The 19,088-nt window shown below is 26.5% G+C and overlaps 1 protein-coding gene across 1 annotated transcript; it reads left to right on the top strand.

The window, feature by feature from the left end:
• The first annotated feature begins 8,683 nt into the window (after positions 1 to 8,683).
• LOC106769904 (transcription factor bHLH30) lies at positions 8,684 to 11,518 on the top strand. The gene is made up of 3 exons (XM_014655701.2): positions 8,684 to 8,811; positions 9,260 to 9,846; positions 10,825 to 11,518. Exons 2-3 carry the CDS (start codon positions 9,292 to 9,294, stop codon positions 11,284 to 11,286), a joined length of 1,017 nt encoding a protein of 338 aa, XP_014511187.1. The 5' UTR covers positions 8,684 to 8,811; positions 9,260 to 9,291; the 3' UTR covers positions 11,287 to 11,518.
• Positions 11,519 to 19,088: the final 7,570 nt, after the last annotated feature.

Raw genomic sequence — 19,088 nt, 5'->3', positions numbered from 1 at the left:
AAACTATGAAGGAATAAAAAACATGTACATATAAAAAGGTATATTTAACTATTATAAAAGGATGGAACATAAAAAGCTAAGAAGAATGGGACCGAAGCAGACATGCGTGTGATGACCACAAAAGTGCCCTAGAAAACAAGTACCCTTTCTCTCTAAGCGTCCATTTTCTACAGCAAAAACATTATATAATTAAGTGAAATAATAATAAAGAAAAGCTTAAAAGAGAGCTTCCATGCTGAAACATATTAATAGTAACTTGCAGAAAGAAAAGAAAACAGTGCCTAGTGACTGACCTAATTTAGAAAAAAGATAAACCTCTTTCCCTAAAGAAATAGTGAAAGGATGCCTGAGAGGAGACATAGTAATGTGGTTGTGTGTACTTGCAATTAAAATGTCATGTTTCATCTACCTTGTGTTACTTCGACAGTAATGTTCTTCTGAACCAGGGTTAATTATGTCCACTGGAGAAAAAAGTTAACAAGGGAGAATAATGCTTAAATTAATGTTTGGCCGGTGCTCTCTTATTTAAACAAAAAAAAAAATTAAATATAGGAAGATAACTTCACTTGATTGATATTTCAATTTCGATTGAGTTATAGGTATTAGCTTAATTTCAAGTAATTATAATTAGAAATGAATGTATTGATATATTCAAATTTATTTATAAATTTTATCAATGAATTTTAAAATTAAAATTATTTACAGAAATTTTCGTTCATAAAATTTGTTAGATAGATTTATTGATAAATTAGAAATTGTATTATTAACATATGCTTCTATCAGTATTTAACAATATGTTTCATTAATAAAGTATAATTTTTATTTTTGATAGTTTGTCGATTGAGTGACAATTTCTTTTGTTAATTTTGATGAAATTTGTTTATATATTATGGAAGATAGGTGAGAAGAGTGAGGAGGTGAAGGTGGGTGAAAGCCAATAGTAACAATGAAGGAGTGATGACGATGGTAACACAAGTATTGTCGTCAAAATGAATTGAAACTCGTGAGTCAATTCAGCTCATTATGGGTTTGAGCCGAGTTGAGTTGAAAAAAAATGCAAAAACTTTGATGTGAGTTAATTTTGACCCGACTCACTAAGAACCCGGCTCACATGGATTCAACCCGTGGTAGGTCAATTTAGCTTACCAACCCACCTATTTTTTTAATTAAATCAAATTAATTAAATTAATTATTCAAATCCTATTTTTTTAGGCTATTTTTACAATATCTAAACATCTATATAGACAATATTTTTACCATATTTAAACCTATACGATATTTTTACAATATTTAAACATCCTGTATATACAATATTTTTACAATACTTTTAATAATTAATAACACGGAAAAATAAATACAATATTTTTACAATCACTTGACCACTTTATCAAACACTTTTCATTGTTTAATATGCACAATCATAGCAATATAAAATCTTATAAAATATCTTATATAAAAAACTGCCTTTATGTAACTAAGATTTTTCAGTTTTTTTATATTAATTATTTCAAAATAAATACACGTTACTTATGATAACTAAGATTCTTTAATTTTTTTTATATTAATAGATACAAAATAAACACATGCCTACTTAATACTTTAGATTCTTCAATTCTTTTTAGTTTCTTTTATATCAATTGGTCCAATTATTACTTTTTCAATTTGATCGATCAAAGTAACATGTTATAAGAATATCAGAAGAAGAGGATGAAAAAAGTTAAGTGAGTTAATGAGTCAACCCATTTATCCCACCAACCCATGGTGGGTCAGGTCGGGTTCGAATTTTTTCGGCTCGCTAATAAATAAGTCAGATTAGGTTAACTCACTAAGTGGTCAACTCATGGTGGGTCGAGTCGGATCGAGTCGAGCTGGGTTACCTATTTTGACAGCTCTAAACACAAGCATGGTGATGATAGTATGAGTGGTTCAATTGCGATACACAAATGCAACAACTATGACTACCACATTTAAAGAAAGTGAAGGAGGAAGACAAAGAGGAAAATGAAAAAAGTGGGAGAGAAGAAGGGGATATGAGTTAAATGTGACAACAATTGACGCGACGGTTATGGCTACCAGAGTTAAAAGAGGCAGAGGAGGAAAATAAAGATGAAGAGAAGAGAAGAGGAGGGGAGGAGAGAGAGAAGGAGGGGAATGAGTCACATGCAACGACAATTGACATGACGATGATGACAAGCCATGGAGGCACAACAAAGAGAAAAGAAAAAAAAAAAAAACTCATTTGTAATTTTTACTAACTATCAAAAGCTATCGATAAATTTATTGACAACTTTTTTATCAACAAAGTTTTAGTCGTCAACAATTCATCATTAAGTTTAAATTATTGAATAATTTTTATTATTATGGACGAGTGTCCATCAATACATAATAGTCATTAAAATTAAATGAAACAAAATAGTTTTAATAGATAAGTTATTTCTTCTTACCTTTCTAATATTTTTTTTATTAAGAATCAATAAGTTTAGGAAGGGGTTTTAAAAACATATGATGCATATCGTAACACTTTTTTCTCACCAAATTTTACGAGTATAAAATTTGAACTTGTGAAATTGTTTTTAAAACAAACATCTCAATTAAAATATATTTAATACTGTTCAGTTTTTTCAATGTAGTCTTAGTTTTTTAATCAAATTTTAATTTTTATTAATTTTATTTAATTAAGTCGATGTTATTTAAATAGATAATAACATGTAAATAATATATGTCTTAATATTTTTTTTGTTTTTATTTTTTTTAATTTCTTTTAAGTTTTTTTTTTAAATTTTTAATATTTTTAATTTTTTCAATTCAATTTTTATATTTGTTATTTTTATTCCTTTCGGTCTAAGTTCTCTTAAATAATTTTTTTAAATATTATATATTTTTATTAAAATTTATACTTTTGTAAGTTAATATGTCTGAAATTATTTTTAAATCAATTCTAATAATTATACGTAGTTAAAGTTAATTTAAAAAATATTAAAATTGAAGTTTGGAGTGAAATACACGACCATGTTCTTAACTTAACTGATATTTTGAAGCAACCTTGTAGATCTAATCATTCTCATTCGTAGATTGTGTCGAAGTTACAATTCAATTTGGTTTGATTGATATTGGTTTCCATTAATAACATTATTTTCCCTCACTTGTTTAATAATTGGTGGTGTTGTTTTTTATAACAAGTTGATTTTACCTTGGTACATTACATTACTGCATGTTCAAAATTTCAATCAATATATAGTTAATTAGATATTTAATATACGTGATTTATCATTTCATGCACAGGAAGACACAACATAATCCATTTATGAAGAGAAAGTATTATTCACATTGATTTTGTAAGGCATTATAAATAAATAAAAAACTAATTATTTCGATTTATTTTATCATATTTTATCACTCTCCAAATTTTATTTTTAATGTCTCTGACATTGTTTAATTCTAGCTATCTTATTACAATATAATTATTACAGTTGATTTAAAAATAATTTCAAAAATAACTATATTATTTAAATATATTCTTAAATTTCAATATAATATTTATATAAAAGTTTAAGAAAAAAATTATTTATTTTAAAAAAATTAAAACTGAATTAAATAAAAATAATAAATATAAAAACTGAATTGAAAAAAAATTTAAATTAAAAAATAACAAAAAAATCAAGAATTCACAGCTATTCACATACTATTAATTATTTAAACAAATATTAACAAAAAGAACTTAAGTAAACAAAATTAACAAAAATAAATAAAATTGATAAAAATTAGGACTTTATTGAAAAAAATAAAAAACTGAAACTACAATAAAAAAATTCAACAAAAAACAATAAGAAAATAATATTTAAACCTTAAAAATAAAACAAACTTGTTGCACATTTACTTAAACTTACATATATTAGAACACATATTACATATACGTAGTGGGTTCTTCAAAATATCTGCATCATATCAACATGTATGTGTATGCATTTCGCAGAAAGTATCTATTTTGTTTTAATGTAGTGGTACAAATATATTTTGAAAATAGAATAAATGGTTAAATATGTTTTTAGTCCCTATATTTTGGACGATTTTGGTTTTAATCCTTATTTCAAACTAAAGTACAATTTAGTCCTTTAACTTTAGAAAATTCTGGTTTTAGTCATTTTTACCAAATTTTTTTAACTTTATTTGTTGTTTCAAACGCGTTTCTCAGTTAATATTGAAGTAAAAATGTGTCAAAGAATGTAAACAATCCAAATGCTATAATGAAACGTGCTTAAAACAACAAATAAAGTTAAAAAAAATGGTAAAAATGACTAAAACCAGAGTTTTCTAAAGTTGAAGGACTAAATTATACCTTAGTTGAAAAGAGAGACTAAAACCAAAATCGCCCCAAAGTATAGGGACTAAAAACATATTTAACTCTAGACTAAACAACAAAAATATTTTTTATTTAAATTGTGACACGTGTAAATAGATTTAATTATGAATGAAATTTCTAATAAATTTAAGTATTTAAGTATATTTTATATTACGTATTCAAAAAAATTATGTTTTTTTAATTAAGTTTTTGTCTTCGTATGTTAAAAAATTATAAGATTTTATAAATTAATATAAAATGATGAATTTTTATTATTTTTATTAAAAATAAAATGAATTATTTCCCCTGGTAGTCTCTTGATAACATAAAGTTTAGTGAAAATTATAACGACCTCCATATCTAATACATTTTTAACGAAAATAATAAAAAAATAGTCATTTTTAATTAGTCATATTATCATTTTTATTTCAATTACAAAATCTCATTTTAAATGATTTTTAAAAATAAATTTTTATGCTCAATATAATAATGAAATGACAAATCAAAACTTTATACATTTTTTATCTTGTGTTTTGTCAACATAGATCATTCAATCAACCTTCACTTCAACAAAATAGATGAGTTTAAATATTTAATTAGTGGACATAAATACTAAACTTCCCAACTATATATTTACAGGTTATAAATAATAAACACTTTATAAGGAAAATAAATCTACAATTTGTTTTAGGATTTTGAATTATAAGTTGTATTAATTTTGTACGTAGATTAAACTTGATATAAGAAAATTTTAATTTATAAACTTGTACTCATTATACTCTTTGAGCCGATCATCAAAATGTTGTCCAAAAATCATTATCTCAACATAAAATAAAGTGTTGGTTCTGTAATGAGTTTTTCTCTCTTATAAGTTATTCATATTTCTCATATACCTTATATAGAAATATATTTTTCTATGTTGTAGTTTATATTTCTTATACAAATATATTTTCGTGTTTTTTTAATATATATATATATATTTATTTGGTGTGTGATTATGCGTGGATAATTATAATGTTGAATAGGGAAATTAAATGTGTATAGACTTTAATGATTTTTGTTTAACTTTCGATAGAAAAACTGCTTATTGAATCGTGTATTTTACTTGCAGGCTTTGCAAGAGATATAAGACTTGCCTTTTAAGCTAGGACTACTAAATTACCCTACACGCTGATTCTTTTACACCATGCACCACTTCCAATCAACTTCAACTTCTTTTTTTGCAATGCAACAAAATGTTGCTACTCTTTTCATATTATTGCACAAAAATTCATCCACCAAAAAATTCCATTAATATTTTCATCACCCTCAATGTACTATTTATTATGTGCGGAAAATTGAAAATGATGTAGAAAGTGACAACCATACACTATTTTGCAAATCATTTAATTTTAAAAGTCAACACTGCTTAAAAACAATTTGTTCCTTAGGTAACTAATTAAATTTTTTACAAAAAGTAGTTTTTTTTTTCTTAAAAAGTAGAAGATAAAGATGAAGAGCTTGATAAACTGTGCCACTTGTCAAAAGTAAACGGAAACATCTATTATTCCTCGGTGTTGTGTGGCCTTTTCAAGTTCTAACATTCTGGTGGACAATATCTTACCAACCCATTTCAAAGTGACATTTATATTTATGCATTCTTTTCACACACAAAAATTATTTCTTTTTTTTTTAGCTAACAAACAAAATAATTTTGTCCTATAGAAACCACAGTTATTGGCTGCCATTTGCTGTCTCCTGACTCTAAGTCAATTACGTCAACCAAATAGAATCAAAGAAGTAGAAGAAGTGGTTACCAAAGAAAAATATCATACTCCTATATGTTCTGAGATTATGTTTTGTTCTGAGAGAATGTGCGTTTCGAACAAGAATCGTGCTTCTTTACCAAATGTTTTTTATTGAAATTGAGAAGATAATTAATAGGTAGGAATGATTAATTTCATCTTAGTTGATTTTGAAGATGATGAGATGCTAGTAATAATATATGCTAAAAGTGACAATGATCTGGTCTTTAGTTTGGATTAAACTTTAAGTTTGGGCTGTCTTGGAGTTATAGTAGCATGGCACGTAAAAATGAAGGCATTGCGTAGATCCACTACTCTATAATTATGCAGTGCATTATCATTTGAATTGGCATCGGTTTTTCCTTATTTATCCTTTGTTCATGGAGCATTAGTAGTAGGGTTAATTAATTTTGTCATAAACAGGTTTGAAAAGGTGTAGGTTATGGCTGAAACCAAGACACATATGGAGAGAGAAAGAGAGAGGGAGAGAGAAAGAGAGGGATAGAGTGTGTTCCAAGACACAATGATTACATGGTCTTGGGGAAGCATAAAGGGTGGCGTGGACATAGGAAGAGTATAGAAGAACGTGGGGGGCTTGACCGAGGTACCAAGGAAAAGAAAACGCCAAAACCCCAAGCCCTAAATTAAAATTCTATCCATTCAAATTATTACTATTAACTTAATTAATTAAATTTTTTAATTGCTAACAAAAATTCTATAAAAATCTTTTTTATTTTAAGTTTTCAAGTACATCTGCTTTAATTTTTTAATATAAGATCTTCTTACTGATTAAAGAATTAGATAATTATCATTAAAACCTATATAAGCATGTTTTTGAAAAGTCTTTAAAAATATATTTCATGTATCTTAAGAAAATATTTTTAAACTTTTTTTTCTTCGAAATATTTATAGCTTTAATGTTGTTGATGGTTATGAAATTATTTTTGAATTAAAGAAATTCGATTTAATCTTTAATATTTTTCATTAAAATTTTCATTTTATTCTTCTGAAAATTTGTAAACTAAAATTAATATTAAAGTTTACCTCATATTAAGAAAACTCAGATATTAATTCTGTAGTCTTATTACTTCTATGGTCTTTCAAAATTTGTAAATTTTCACTTAATTTATAATTTAAAACTTGTTTAATACTCCAAATTTATATATTTAGAAAAAGAATATTATGAAGATCTAATTTTGTTTAATTTTAAAATCAATAAATAATATCATACATAATTTACATTGAAAGGATTTAAGGTGTGACTAAATCTTAAGTTTTTATTTAACATAGAGGAGTCTATCCTTGAATTATTTTGGGGAAAAAAATAGTGTAAAACATATTTAAAAATCTCCTTGATAGTAGTTGATCAAATATTTGTAATGTAAAAATATTTCAAAGTCATACACATACAGGGAATGTTTCATGGTTTTTACTAACCAATATTGTACTAAATAGAATAGTTAAAGAATCATCAAATGATTTTTTTAAAATATCGTGACATTCAATGAATTAATAAATTGTATTGAGTCTATTTTCTTACAAATATTGATAAGTGTATTAAGGACACTGATATATATAATATTAGTTTTTATAAAAAAAAAAATTATGACAGAAATATATTGTAAAATTTAAATATTACATTTCTTAAAATTTTTAAAACATATTAGAATTTGAATCTGTTTACTTGTAATTTATTTACCATTATCTTCAGTATATTATTATACAAAATTGATCTTTATTCATCATCTTAATTAATGGCATGATTTGTTCATTGCGGATTTTTGATAAAAAAAAAACAATTAAGTCAATTAGTCGTTTGGTTTATCAATTATTAGACATAAATTATAATTTCGGGATCTTGTTAAAGGAAAAATCTAGAAAATATATATAAACGACGCGTTTCAAGATTCTTCACTTTCATTTTTTTTAATTGTTTTAATGAGTGAGTAATTAATATAATTTAAAATTGTTATCTTTAAGAAAATTAATTAGCAGAAAGACAAAACTGGAGGTAATATTAATGGAATAAAGAGAATGGTTGGTTAAGCATGATGATAATATCAGTCTTTTTGGTCGTTGGTCGGTCGACAATCTGCTTCACTACGCTTTGCTTGTGTTTCCCGTCCCTATCTATACCTCTTTCTCTCTCACATACATACTCATAAATATATAATTTCATGGTAATTTAGGAATGATATATGTTTATTATAATAGAAAGAATATTAAATGTGTTTAATAATTTGAGAAAATATAAAAGCATGTGTAAGAAAAATGATAAAGGAAAAGTAGAGACATAAGTAGGTATGGATGGTTACATACATACATACATGTATAGGTATGATAGAGAGAGCCGTAAGAAGAAAGGAAAGTGAAGTAGCAGCACTAAACAGTTTCTGTATATGATAGAGGGTGTTGGTGCGCAGAAGGCTGCAAGATTAGAACCGAAAAAAAAAACAAAGAAACCGAAAAGAGAGCAACAAAGCACGAAGGAAAAGGAAAGTTTTGTTGAATGTAAAAGGATGGTAACCTTGCCCCGCACAAAGGTTTGTGGCAGAAAAACACTACTAAGGGAAAGAGATTTGACATTGAGGCAGAAAGAGAAATCCAAAGCATTTGGACTTTTCTTTCACCGCCCACCACCACAACCAAACTAACTCATTCATCCCAGCATCATATACACTGCACAGGGTATTACTATTAAGCTCTCTTTTATTTTTATTTTTTAATATTATTATTGGTTTTTATATTTGTTTTATTTCTACACATCATTCACCTCTTTTCTTTTTCCACATTTCTGTCTTTTATCTCAAAGTATATATACTCATGATGGTAACGGGTGTGAAAAAAGGCCCCCCGTTTTTTTCAACCCACGTTGTCCCTTGAAATACCCTTTTCATTTTTATTCCTTGTGCAAGTGTAAAGCAAACTTCTCCCAACTCTTTATTCTTCCAAACCAAACCACCTCCTTTTTCTTACTCACATCAGACAAAACAAAACAAATACAAACCCACCTCAGCTTCTGACATTTCAATCTCTTTCTTTTAATTTTTAATTCTCCTCTCCAGCAAAATATTGTTATATATAAAGCCTTGGAGTTTGTATTATCCTTCAATAGAGTTAGTTCCATATAAAACAGGAGGCAACAGCGGCTGTAGACTAGCTAGGGAAATGATACAGGAAGATCAAGGACAGTGTTCTTCTCAAGCGATCAATAACTACCACCAGGCTTATCAAGACCAGCTTCTCCTTCAGCAACAGATGCAGCAACAAAACAATGATATCTTTGGTGGAGGAGGAAGAGGAGGTCTCAACATGTACCCTGGTGAAGTCTCTCAAATCATGCATCAGCCTTGGTCTGTGTCTCATAATCAGGTTCATCACCCCTTCAACACGGTGAGAGAGCACGACCCTTTTCTTGTCCCTCCCCAACCTTCACCCTATGCAACTTTCTTCAACCGAAGGGGTCATTCTCTTCAGTTTGCATATGATGGTTCATCTTCTGACCATCTTAGGATCATATCAGACACCCTTGGACCGGTCGTTCAACCCGGTTCGGCACCCTTTGGCCTCCAAACCGAGTTGGCTAAGATGACTGCTCAGGAAATCATGGAGGCCAAGGCCCTTGCAGCATCCAAGAGTCACAGTGAAGCCGAAAGGAGGCGCAGAGAGAGAATCAACAACCATCTTGCCAAGCTTCGCAGCTTGTTGCCTAGCACAACCAAAGTGAGTCTGATTAATTGATTTTCCAGATTAATATTCATTCATTAAAATGAATTCACGTATCATGAATAGTGAATTACTTAAAAAGTGTGCATGTGTAATTATTCATCTCAACAAAAATCCAAGATCTAAATCTCATGTTGTTCCCACTCGCGTCTTATAAGAACATGTTCGTATAAACAATAGTGCAAGATTGTGTTTTTTCTTTATGGACTTTTTTTTTCAAAGACTGGTTTGTAAATCTTTGCAAGATTCTATTTATTACTTTGGCGTAGTAAGTAAAACAACAAAAATCAAAATATCATAACCTTTTAGAAAATGAGGTGCAAAACATGGTCTTGGGCTGTTTTTGCCTGCTTTTTTTTACCCAGTCGATTGGCTTTGTTTAATTTGTTTTCGTGATATTCTACTTTCTTCTTTTCGGCTTAATTTCTTCACACTAATGACTTTAATGATGTATGTGTGTTCGGAGAGTAGTCTCTATGGGTGTGGTAGTTCCGAGGAACAGCTAGAAAAAGTACTAGTAATAAAAGAGGATGAGAGAAAAGCGTATTAGCGTTAATGTCGCTTGGTTGGCATGATAAAGAGGAACCAACTAGCAGTGGAAAAGCTTGGCATGGAAATTTCTTGCCGGATGATGTTGATCAGTCAAACTCAGTTTGAGAATGAAAAGAATAAAGCCAGAGACAAACTAGCACCCTTGTCAGTCACAAACGCACACACTATCTATTCTATATACCCCTTTCAATATTTCATCTCCTCTATCATATGCTGCATGACACTTCCACCATTCAAAGATACCCACTATTTACATTTCACAATCATCACGCCATTACCTACCAACCTCATAACCTCATATAACAACATCTCCAAAGCCCCACCATTTGTTTTGACACCATGATATTGTACACTTAATTTCAGTGCTTTATTGTCATATCCGTAACATGATTTCTTTTTGTTTTGTTGTGTTCTTTCTTGTAGACAGATAAAGCATCATTGCTGGCAGAAGTGATTCAGCATGTGAAGGAGCTGAAGCGTCAAACCTCATTGATAGCAGAATCGAGTCCGGTTCCTACGGAGGCTGACGAGTTAACTGTGGTGGACGAAGCTGATGAAGATGGCAGGTCTGTGATCAAAGCCTCTTTGTGCTGTGAAGATAGGTCAGATCTGTTTCCTGAACTCATCAGGACCTTGAAAGCATTGAGGCTAAGAACCCTTAAAGCTGAGATCACAACGCTGGGAGGACGTGTAAAGAACGTGTTGTTCATCACTGGGGAAGAAGAAGACTCAAGCAGCGGCAGTGAGGACCACAACCACCAACAGCAGTACTGCATTAGCTCGATACAAGAAGCACTTAAGGCTGTGATGGAGAAGAGCGTGGGGGATGAGTCTGCTTCGGCAAATATTAAGAGACAAAGGACCAATATAATATCAATGTCCTAGAAAGGATGGAGGTCTTTATAAATTTTATTTAATTAAAGGCCTATATGATTACCATTATTATCTACTTAGTTGTTATATATATTTACATATTTTTTGGGGGTGTGGTTTGCTTTTCCTTTTCTTTCTTTTCAACAGTGTGTGCCGGAAAATGTTATTACTATATGTATCTTCTCCATCAACATCATCATCGTTAAGAAATGAGGTAATGATATTGGAGGGTTTTTTCTTTAAATCTCTTCTTTATTGCTTCACACATCTTCATCCAGGATATGGGAAGTGTAGATCTTTTTGCTGAGAACATAAATTATTTGCTAATTCCTAACTGGAAAACAGGAGAATCGAACATTGATTTATCTTATTGTATATTATATTTTTATAACTTGTTAAATTTACAAAGAGAAGTATTTATAAGAAGGTATTAAAAATATTCTTAAACTTGGATATCTATGGCCTGGGATCTTCTGTATTGATTTGAAGCATTGCCCTCTCCAGTGCATCACATTATAATTACAAATGTCACCATAGAAAGTTGGTAAAGTAATAGACAAGTGATAAGTCCCTAATAAGATCATTGGAAATTAACCATGACATTTATCATACACCAAGTTCAGTCCAACAATTTCAAGGCATAATATCATAAATTTCAAACACAAAAAACATAGATAATGGTTGAATAATTCATGCATATATACATATATATCATATTTGCAAACTTAGTTTTTAAAACAAGAATAAGTTAATAAATACTAGTATTTTTTATAAATTTTTTTATTTTAACCTATTAATATATCTCTTAAATACAAATTTGTGCACTTGGCAAATATTATTCCATATTTAATTAGAAATAACTTATTCCACATTTTTATACCTCCTGGAAACATTCAAAATTTACTAGAAATATTCCTTTTTAAATTTTAAAATAATTTGATGTCTTAAATTCAGAAAGAAAAAAAAATATTTTACATAAATGGTAAAAATCTGAAGACCTTAAATAAAGATAAAATTAAATGTAATATGAAATTGCTTAATTTAAAAATATAGAAATGTATGTATCTATTTATATAGAGAGAGAGAGACTGAATCAAAGAGACAAAATATACATTATTCAATCAACTTAACTTCTTCATAACTAAAATTCTTCTTAGGAGGTAAGCTTTTTAACTGCTTCATGATTAAGATTAAGATTTACTAGTTTATAATCTTAATATTAATAGAAATTTATAAACAATCAATAATTTGATGATTAAAAATATTAGGTTAAATTTAAATAATGGTAAAATGGCGTGGACAAAAATATTTAAATTTAAAATTTGGAAAGGGACTTTTTAATTTTATTCGAAGTATTAATCCAAAATAGCATTAATTGCACGATAAAAACTTATATTCGAATAAATAAATTATTTTATATATTAGTTACAGAATTGAATTGAAGAACAATATCGAAATTTCAAAACCAATTTTGATGTGGTAAAACCTCTTTAAATTTTCGTTTAAATTCATTTAAATTACAGTACTTGTACGATAAAAAAAATAGAACTAAACAGTTCATAATTCTATAAGTTTACATGGTATATATATTATTAAAATTTCATAATATAAAATATTAAGTGTTTTCTGTGTATACAAATATAATAAATAACATTCAAGTTGATATAATATGTTTGTTAAAAAAGCTCAAGAAGAGTATATTCAATTTAAAATTACACTGCATTATTTGTGTTTAAAGGGGACTGGGGAGGGCAATGATTTCATGAATTAGGTTAACTCGCTGTTAAATTTCAAGTACTATTCATTCATTCATTATCTGAATTTAATCGCACACTTTATACTTTTTTTTTTAATTTATTCTGTATAACATCAAAACTTATTTTGAAAGGATATAAAATAAATAAGTGTAAAAACACTCATTTTTCTCTATTTGTTTACAACTAAGTTTTGTTTTACATATGAAGTTAATAATAATTTCTTTCAATAAATGTTTATATGTTATTGTATGAATATACTGAATATAGTATAAATTAAGAAGTCTTGAATCCACTGGCTAAATGTATAAATAACACAAATTAAAAAAAAAATCCAAGCTTTTGTAAGAATAATACTATTTTTTTTTTCTTTTACAGTAAAAAAGGTTATTAATATTATATGAAAGATGTTTTATTTGAATAATAGAAGTTAAATTTACATAAGCCAATTAAACTAATTACTATACAATGGATAATTAGACACAGTAAGTGACATTTTTCCTTATTCGTTATAAGTAAAATTCAACTATTACCCAAACATATTGCATTTACTAGGTGTCATGTAAAATGAGCTTTTGTAGTAAACCCTGGAAAAACTAAATTATCAATATTCAAAAGGTTAACTTGTTAAAGTCTACTCTTTGAAGTTTCCTGTGCATATTTTATTTTAAACTAGGGAAATTAATCATTGAATATATAAAAAAAGTTATTTACTATAAAAAAACTATAAAAACAATTACATTAGCACATCTTGAAAAATGGTTAAGTTATAATGTGTAATCTAAACCGATAATTTTAGTAAAAAAATATTAATTCATGAAAACAATTATAATGTAAATTTCACTAAAATAAAGGGGTTTCAACTAATAACTTTTAGTAATGTTCATTCATGAAATTATGTCATTTTAAAACAAAAATTATATTTAAAAATGGTATTATAAATAAGAGCTTTAACCAATAAATATAATTTATTGAAATCAAATCTTTTTAATTTAGAAATTATTTTACTTTTAAACTCTATTACATTAAAACTATTTTGAAATTGTGATGATTAGGCAATTCTAAATGTGTAAAATAGACTTAAAAGTAATAAATGAAAAAGACTAAAATAGTATATAAACAAAAGTAACTTAAGAAAATAAAAATTTAAAGCTATCATATAGCCAGTATAAGAAAACTTATATATATGCTTGCTATTAGATGGATTGTAAATTTATATTATAAACAACTGGTGCTTCCATGTATTTGGGAATTCTCTGTCTGAGGCAGTTTTGGGCATTTTGGGAAAGTTCATTCTAAGCAAGCCGACTTCAAAGAAATGGGTCCGGCATTAATAAAGCGCAACTCTGAAGTATATATAAGAAGTTGTTATGGGCCATTAATTTTATAGTTTAACAGGATGCTTCTTGCTGCAACACTCTTTTTTCTTTATGCACCGCTATAGACTTGATGAAATGATAATTTTATCCCCTCCTTCTTTGCTGTAATCAGCCTGTGTCTAGTCCTGCATTTCTTTTAGCCGCTGATGGCTTAGCATGGACCCATTTTAGCCATGATTGCAAATGTGAGACATATTATATGATGGAAGTTTCTAACCAATTTGAGTTAAAGTATATTTATGTTATATAAATGAGTATAAATATTATTTTATAATTTATTTTTGTAAAATTTAATTTAATTTAAAATTTATTTTTTAATATGATATTAGAATAGTGAATTAAAATTTATTTTAACTAGATTTATTGATTACTTTGTCATCAGAAAAATTGTTCTTTCTTGATTTATTATTTTATTTACTATCAAATCATTTATTAATGTTTAATCTAAAATTTAATAAATATATATTATAATAAAAAATATTAAAAGTCTTATATAATTAAAAATAATATTAATTTAAAATATATAAATTAATGCAAATTTTATATTAAAATCGATTTTTTAAAGACAAAAAGTGATAAATGGATCAATAATAAAAAATATAAAGGAACGCGGTTCACCATTTCGGAAAGAATTATTTTAACATACTGCAAATAAGCTAAAAATACTTAAGGGTAAGTTTGAAAACCGGTTAAAAATCATTTTAAATATGTATTCAGAAATATAGTATTTTTAAATATATTTGGAACTTTTAAATCAATTTTTTTTTTTCGATTATAATACACATTGTAAAATATATTTTATAATGTGAAACTATCTTTCAAACGCACGTTCAGACTATATTGAAAAAAATAAATGTAAGATCTTATTTATTTTTTATTATAATGTTAATAAGAATTAATTTGAGATTTATGAAATTTATAGAGACAAGAAGAAAAAAACAATGTAGAAAGAAACAGGCAGTTTCGCATGGTAATAAGTTCAAGCCTTGCCTCTTTTGTTTTGTTTTTTTACACCAAGCCACATGTTCTTATTTCCCGTTTTTGTTTTGTACGCTTTATTTCATTTTACAGTACACTAGAAAACACCTATCATCTAAAAGTGTAGTCGATTTTTTTGTGCATAAACATTTTGTTGTTTTCCATAAATATTGAGGAAATAAGAAAAAAAATTATGATTTGATTTAATAAAATTAAGGAGGGTTTGATAGAATAACACTAAGATACAAAACTTAAATAATAAAGTGAGAAAAGTGAGGAGTGGGACGTTAGAATAGATAAACTTTATCCTTTTATGTATATGTAGCATTTGAAAGTATATATTATGGATTTTGACCTTACTTCCTTAAGTTTTTTAAATGGTAAGGAACCTTCCTTTTTCATCGTCTTTCCGCCATGGCACTATAGATTGTGGTTGTCATGTACCTTTCTCTATTTCTATATTCTTAAGCTTTGTGGTACCTCTTCTACCTCTCATCTCTCTTTTAGTAAAATTTTTTTCTTTGCTCAAAATAAATTAACCATCTCAAATCTATAGGTAAAAAGGGTTTCTACATTTTTTACAGATTCAAAATACCAGTGTCGTTTACAATCTACACTATAATTTAAGTGGAAACCAAATTAATAAAATCTTCATTAAATAACTTATATCAGTTTAATTTTGTAAATAATTAATATACGTTTACTAATATATATATATATATATATATATATATATATATATATTTATATAATACCAAACAATTTTACTAAAAGTTATAATTATATTATTTCTTAAAAAAATTTAAAATATTCGATGAAGATATCGATGTACGTGGAGATTTCAAAGCATTGCTTGAGTGTCCTGTTTTTTTAGTACGAAAATGCAGTAAGTAAAGATTTGAGATAATGAAAATTTTACAACAACCATGATTCCAATGTAATTCAAGTGTCCAAAAAATATTTCTCAGTGAAAACAAAATTATACATATATCAAATAGTTAAATTCAGGCTTTTAAATATAGATAAATACTAACAAATATTGGACTTAATAAATTGACAAATTTAATTTTAAATTTTGCAGACGAAAAATATTAAAACAACAAATCTAATGAATATACACTAATACAAAAATCATATTTTATGACAGTAAAATAATTAACTATGACGTATATAATTTTGTTTGTTATAATAGATCTACACATTTTATGACGTAACAATATGAACATATTCTCTAAATTTTGAATGTGACTAATTTTTGAAAATTGAAAGCAGTTTTAGCAATGTCTCAATTTCTAGAAACATACAGCTATCGACCCAAATTTCAGTTTTTAAGGGAGGACAAAGTTCCTTAATGAAGTGACTTGATATATTTTAAAATATTTTAATTCTGTCACTCCATCACAATATATTTTAAACCTTCAGTCATTACATTATATTTATATATATATATATATATATATATATATATATATATATATATATATATATATATATATATATATATATAATACCAAGCTTTAGAGCATCAGCATTTATCGCATCCATTCTTAATACATCCTTTACCAATGAATAAGGTTTAGAGGACACAAGCGCAGGAGCAGACTCTAAGAAAGGGATAAGGTAAAGTTTTTTTTCTTTAGACAATTTTTTGATTTTGATTTTGATGTAAAAGTTTTTGAAGTTTTAGGTAATTTAATTCTTGGTAAGAATATTGGTAGGAATCTGAAAATTCTTCTGATATAACAATGTCTTCAAAGAATGTGATTCTTGAATTTTGTTTTCTTTAATATGCATCTTGAATTAAGTTATTAACGTATAAAAAATATTTTATTATAATTTAGAAAAATAAAAAAAACTAAAATATATTTAAACTTGAATATTAATTTTTTTCATAAATTTTTAAAAGTATTTTTGAACTTTAAAGTAATGGATATTTTAATTGTTATGAAATTTTATTTTTATATAATTTTTTTATTTTCATGCCTAATTATTATTTAATATTATAAAATTTATATATTATATTTCTTTTTAAATATTAAATATTAAAGATTTAATATTATATATATATATTTATTAATTAATTTTTTAGAACATATATAATTTTACTCCATATCAAGTCGAAACCATTTTTCTCAATATTCATATAAAAAATGAACTGATTTTAAAAACTATGTTATAATATGTTCAAATAACATAAATTTTTGTTACGTCATAAAATACATAAACTTATTATAACGTACAAAACTATATATGTCATAACTCATTTTTGTACGTATGATAATCTTTAATTTATGAAATTACGTTTGGTCTTAGTTCCAAATCTATTTTTGTCTATAACTTGAAAATTCTCTACTCATCTATTTTCACATCTCAACTTTTTACAAAACTCTTTTTTAAATTATATATATATTAAATAACAATTCAATTTAAAATTCACCATCGTAATTATTTACTATCTGATCCCATAATAATTTTTTTCTTTTCTTTTAGAAACTGTTGTTTTCCCTATATTTAATGTAATTTACTGGTTAGAAGAAACTATCACAGTGGCGTATTGGTGAGGCTAATTAGGCGTATGAAACTAAAGAGATTTCATTTTGGGGTCCCACCTTTCAAAACAATCTAATGTAATGTACATATCTTCTTCTGTGCCCATCATAACCAATAATCTAAAAAAAATATCCTACGTTAAATAAATATAGACTGATTATATTTAGAATTTAAATAGATGACGTAAAAGATAATTTTCGTTTTAAATTCAATTTTGACATAATAATTAACTCATAATATTATTTTAAATGACACGAGAACATTAATAAATGTATGTAAATATGTATAAATGGTAAAAAGAAATTTTCAAAATTAATCTTTTCTCTTTATATTTTGACTGAAAAACGTATCTAATAAGGACTGAAAATAAAAAATAATTTAAATATATCTCTTCATGCTCTTATACCATATATAACATAAAATGTTTCCAAAGTTTTAAGGAAATTTTGGTACAAATACTTTAACAATAAAAGAGATAAGGTATGAGAAGATGGTTTTCATAATACATTTGACTTTCTCAGCCAATCATATATCCTATCTTTTTTCTAAATTACATTGTAGCCTTATGCAATTTTAAGGTAACGTGTATGGCTGGAATGTTCAACCCTAACTGTGCGAATAAACAAGACAACCACTTATGTTATCCTTCAAAAAATATTATGATTGTGAATGGATGACTTTTAAGCCATGGAGAAAGTTTCTTTTATATAAAATATGACATTTCAAAGAAGGAATAAAATATGAATAAGGAATCAAATTTCACTAATTGAACCTAAAAAAACAAAAAAACAAATCCAATTTATGAATAGATGGAGAAGTCACCGACTCATAGTTTTCTCTTCCCCACCACTCCATTTCATCAGTCAATATTTAATGCTCGTTTAAAATTTGATTAATATATCTTTTATTTATGATAAATTATCGATTTTACTTTATTTATTAGATCTATATAGCGATATTAAAACATTTTATTTTATTGTTCAAACTAGTCTCTATCTTATTAAGAAAAAAATAAAGATAAGAATAACACAAATTTAATAATTTATGATAAGATTGTATTTTAACCTTTAAAATTTTGTTTGTCAGTTTAAACAGGTTGGACGCTGTTTCTTTTCTAAAAAAAATTTAAAGGCAATTCATTTTAAAGTCCTAT

This window comes from Vigna radiata, chromosome 8 (genome assembly GCF_000741045.1).
Source record: "Vigna radiata var. radiata cultivar VC1973A chromosome 8, Vradiata_ver6, whole genome shotgun sequence".
Lineage (NCBI taxonomy): Eukaryota > Viridiplantae > Streptophyta > Magnoliopsida > Fabales > Fabaceae > Vigna > Vigna radiata.
The sequence above is the reverse complement of the archived record's forward strand: the minus strand, read 5'-3'. Positions and strand labels throughout refer to the sequence as shown.

Coding starts and splice junctions, on each gene's coding strand:
- LOC106769904 (XM_014655701.2), top strand. CDS start 9,292: ATGATACAGGAAGATCAAGGACAGTGTTCTTCTCAAGCGATCAATAAC. Junction 9,847..10,824: donor TGTTGCCTAGCACAACCAAA/GTGAGTCTGATT, acceptor TCTTTCTTGTAG/ACAGATAAAGCATCATTGCT.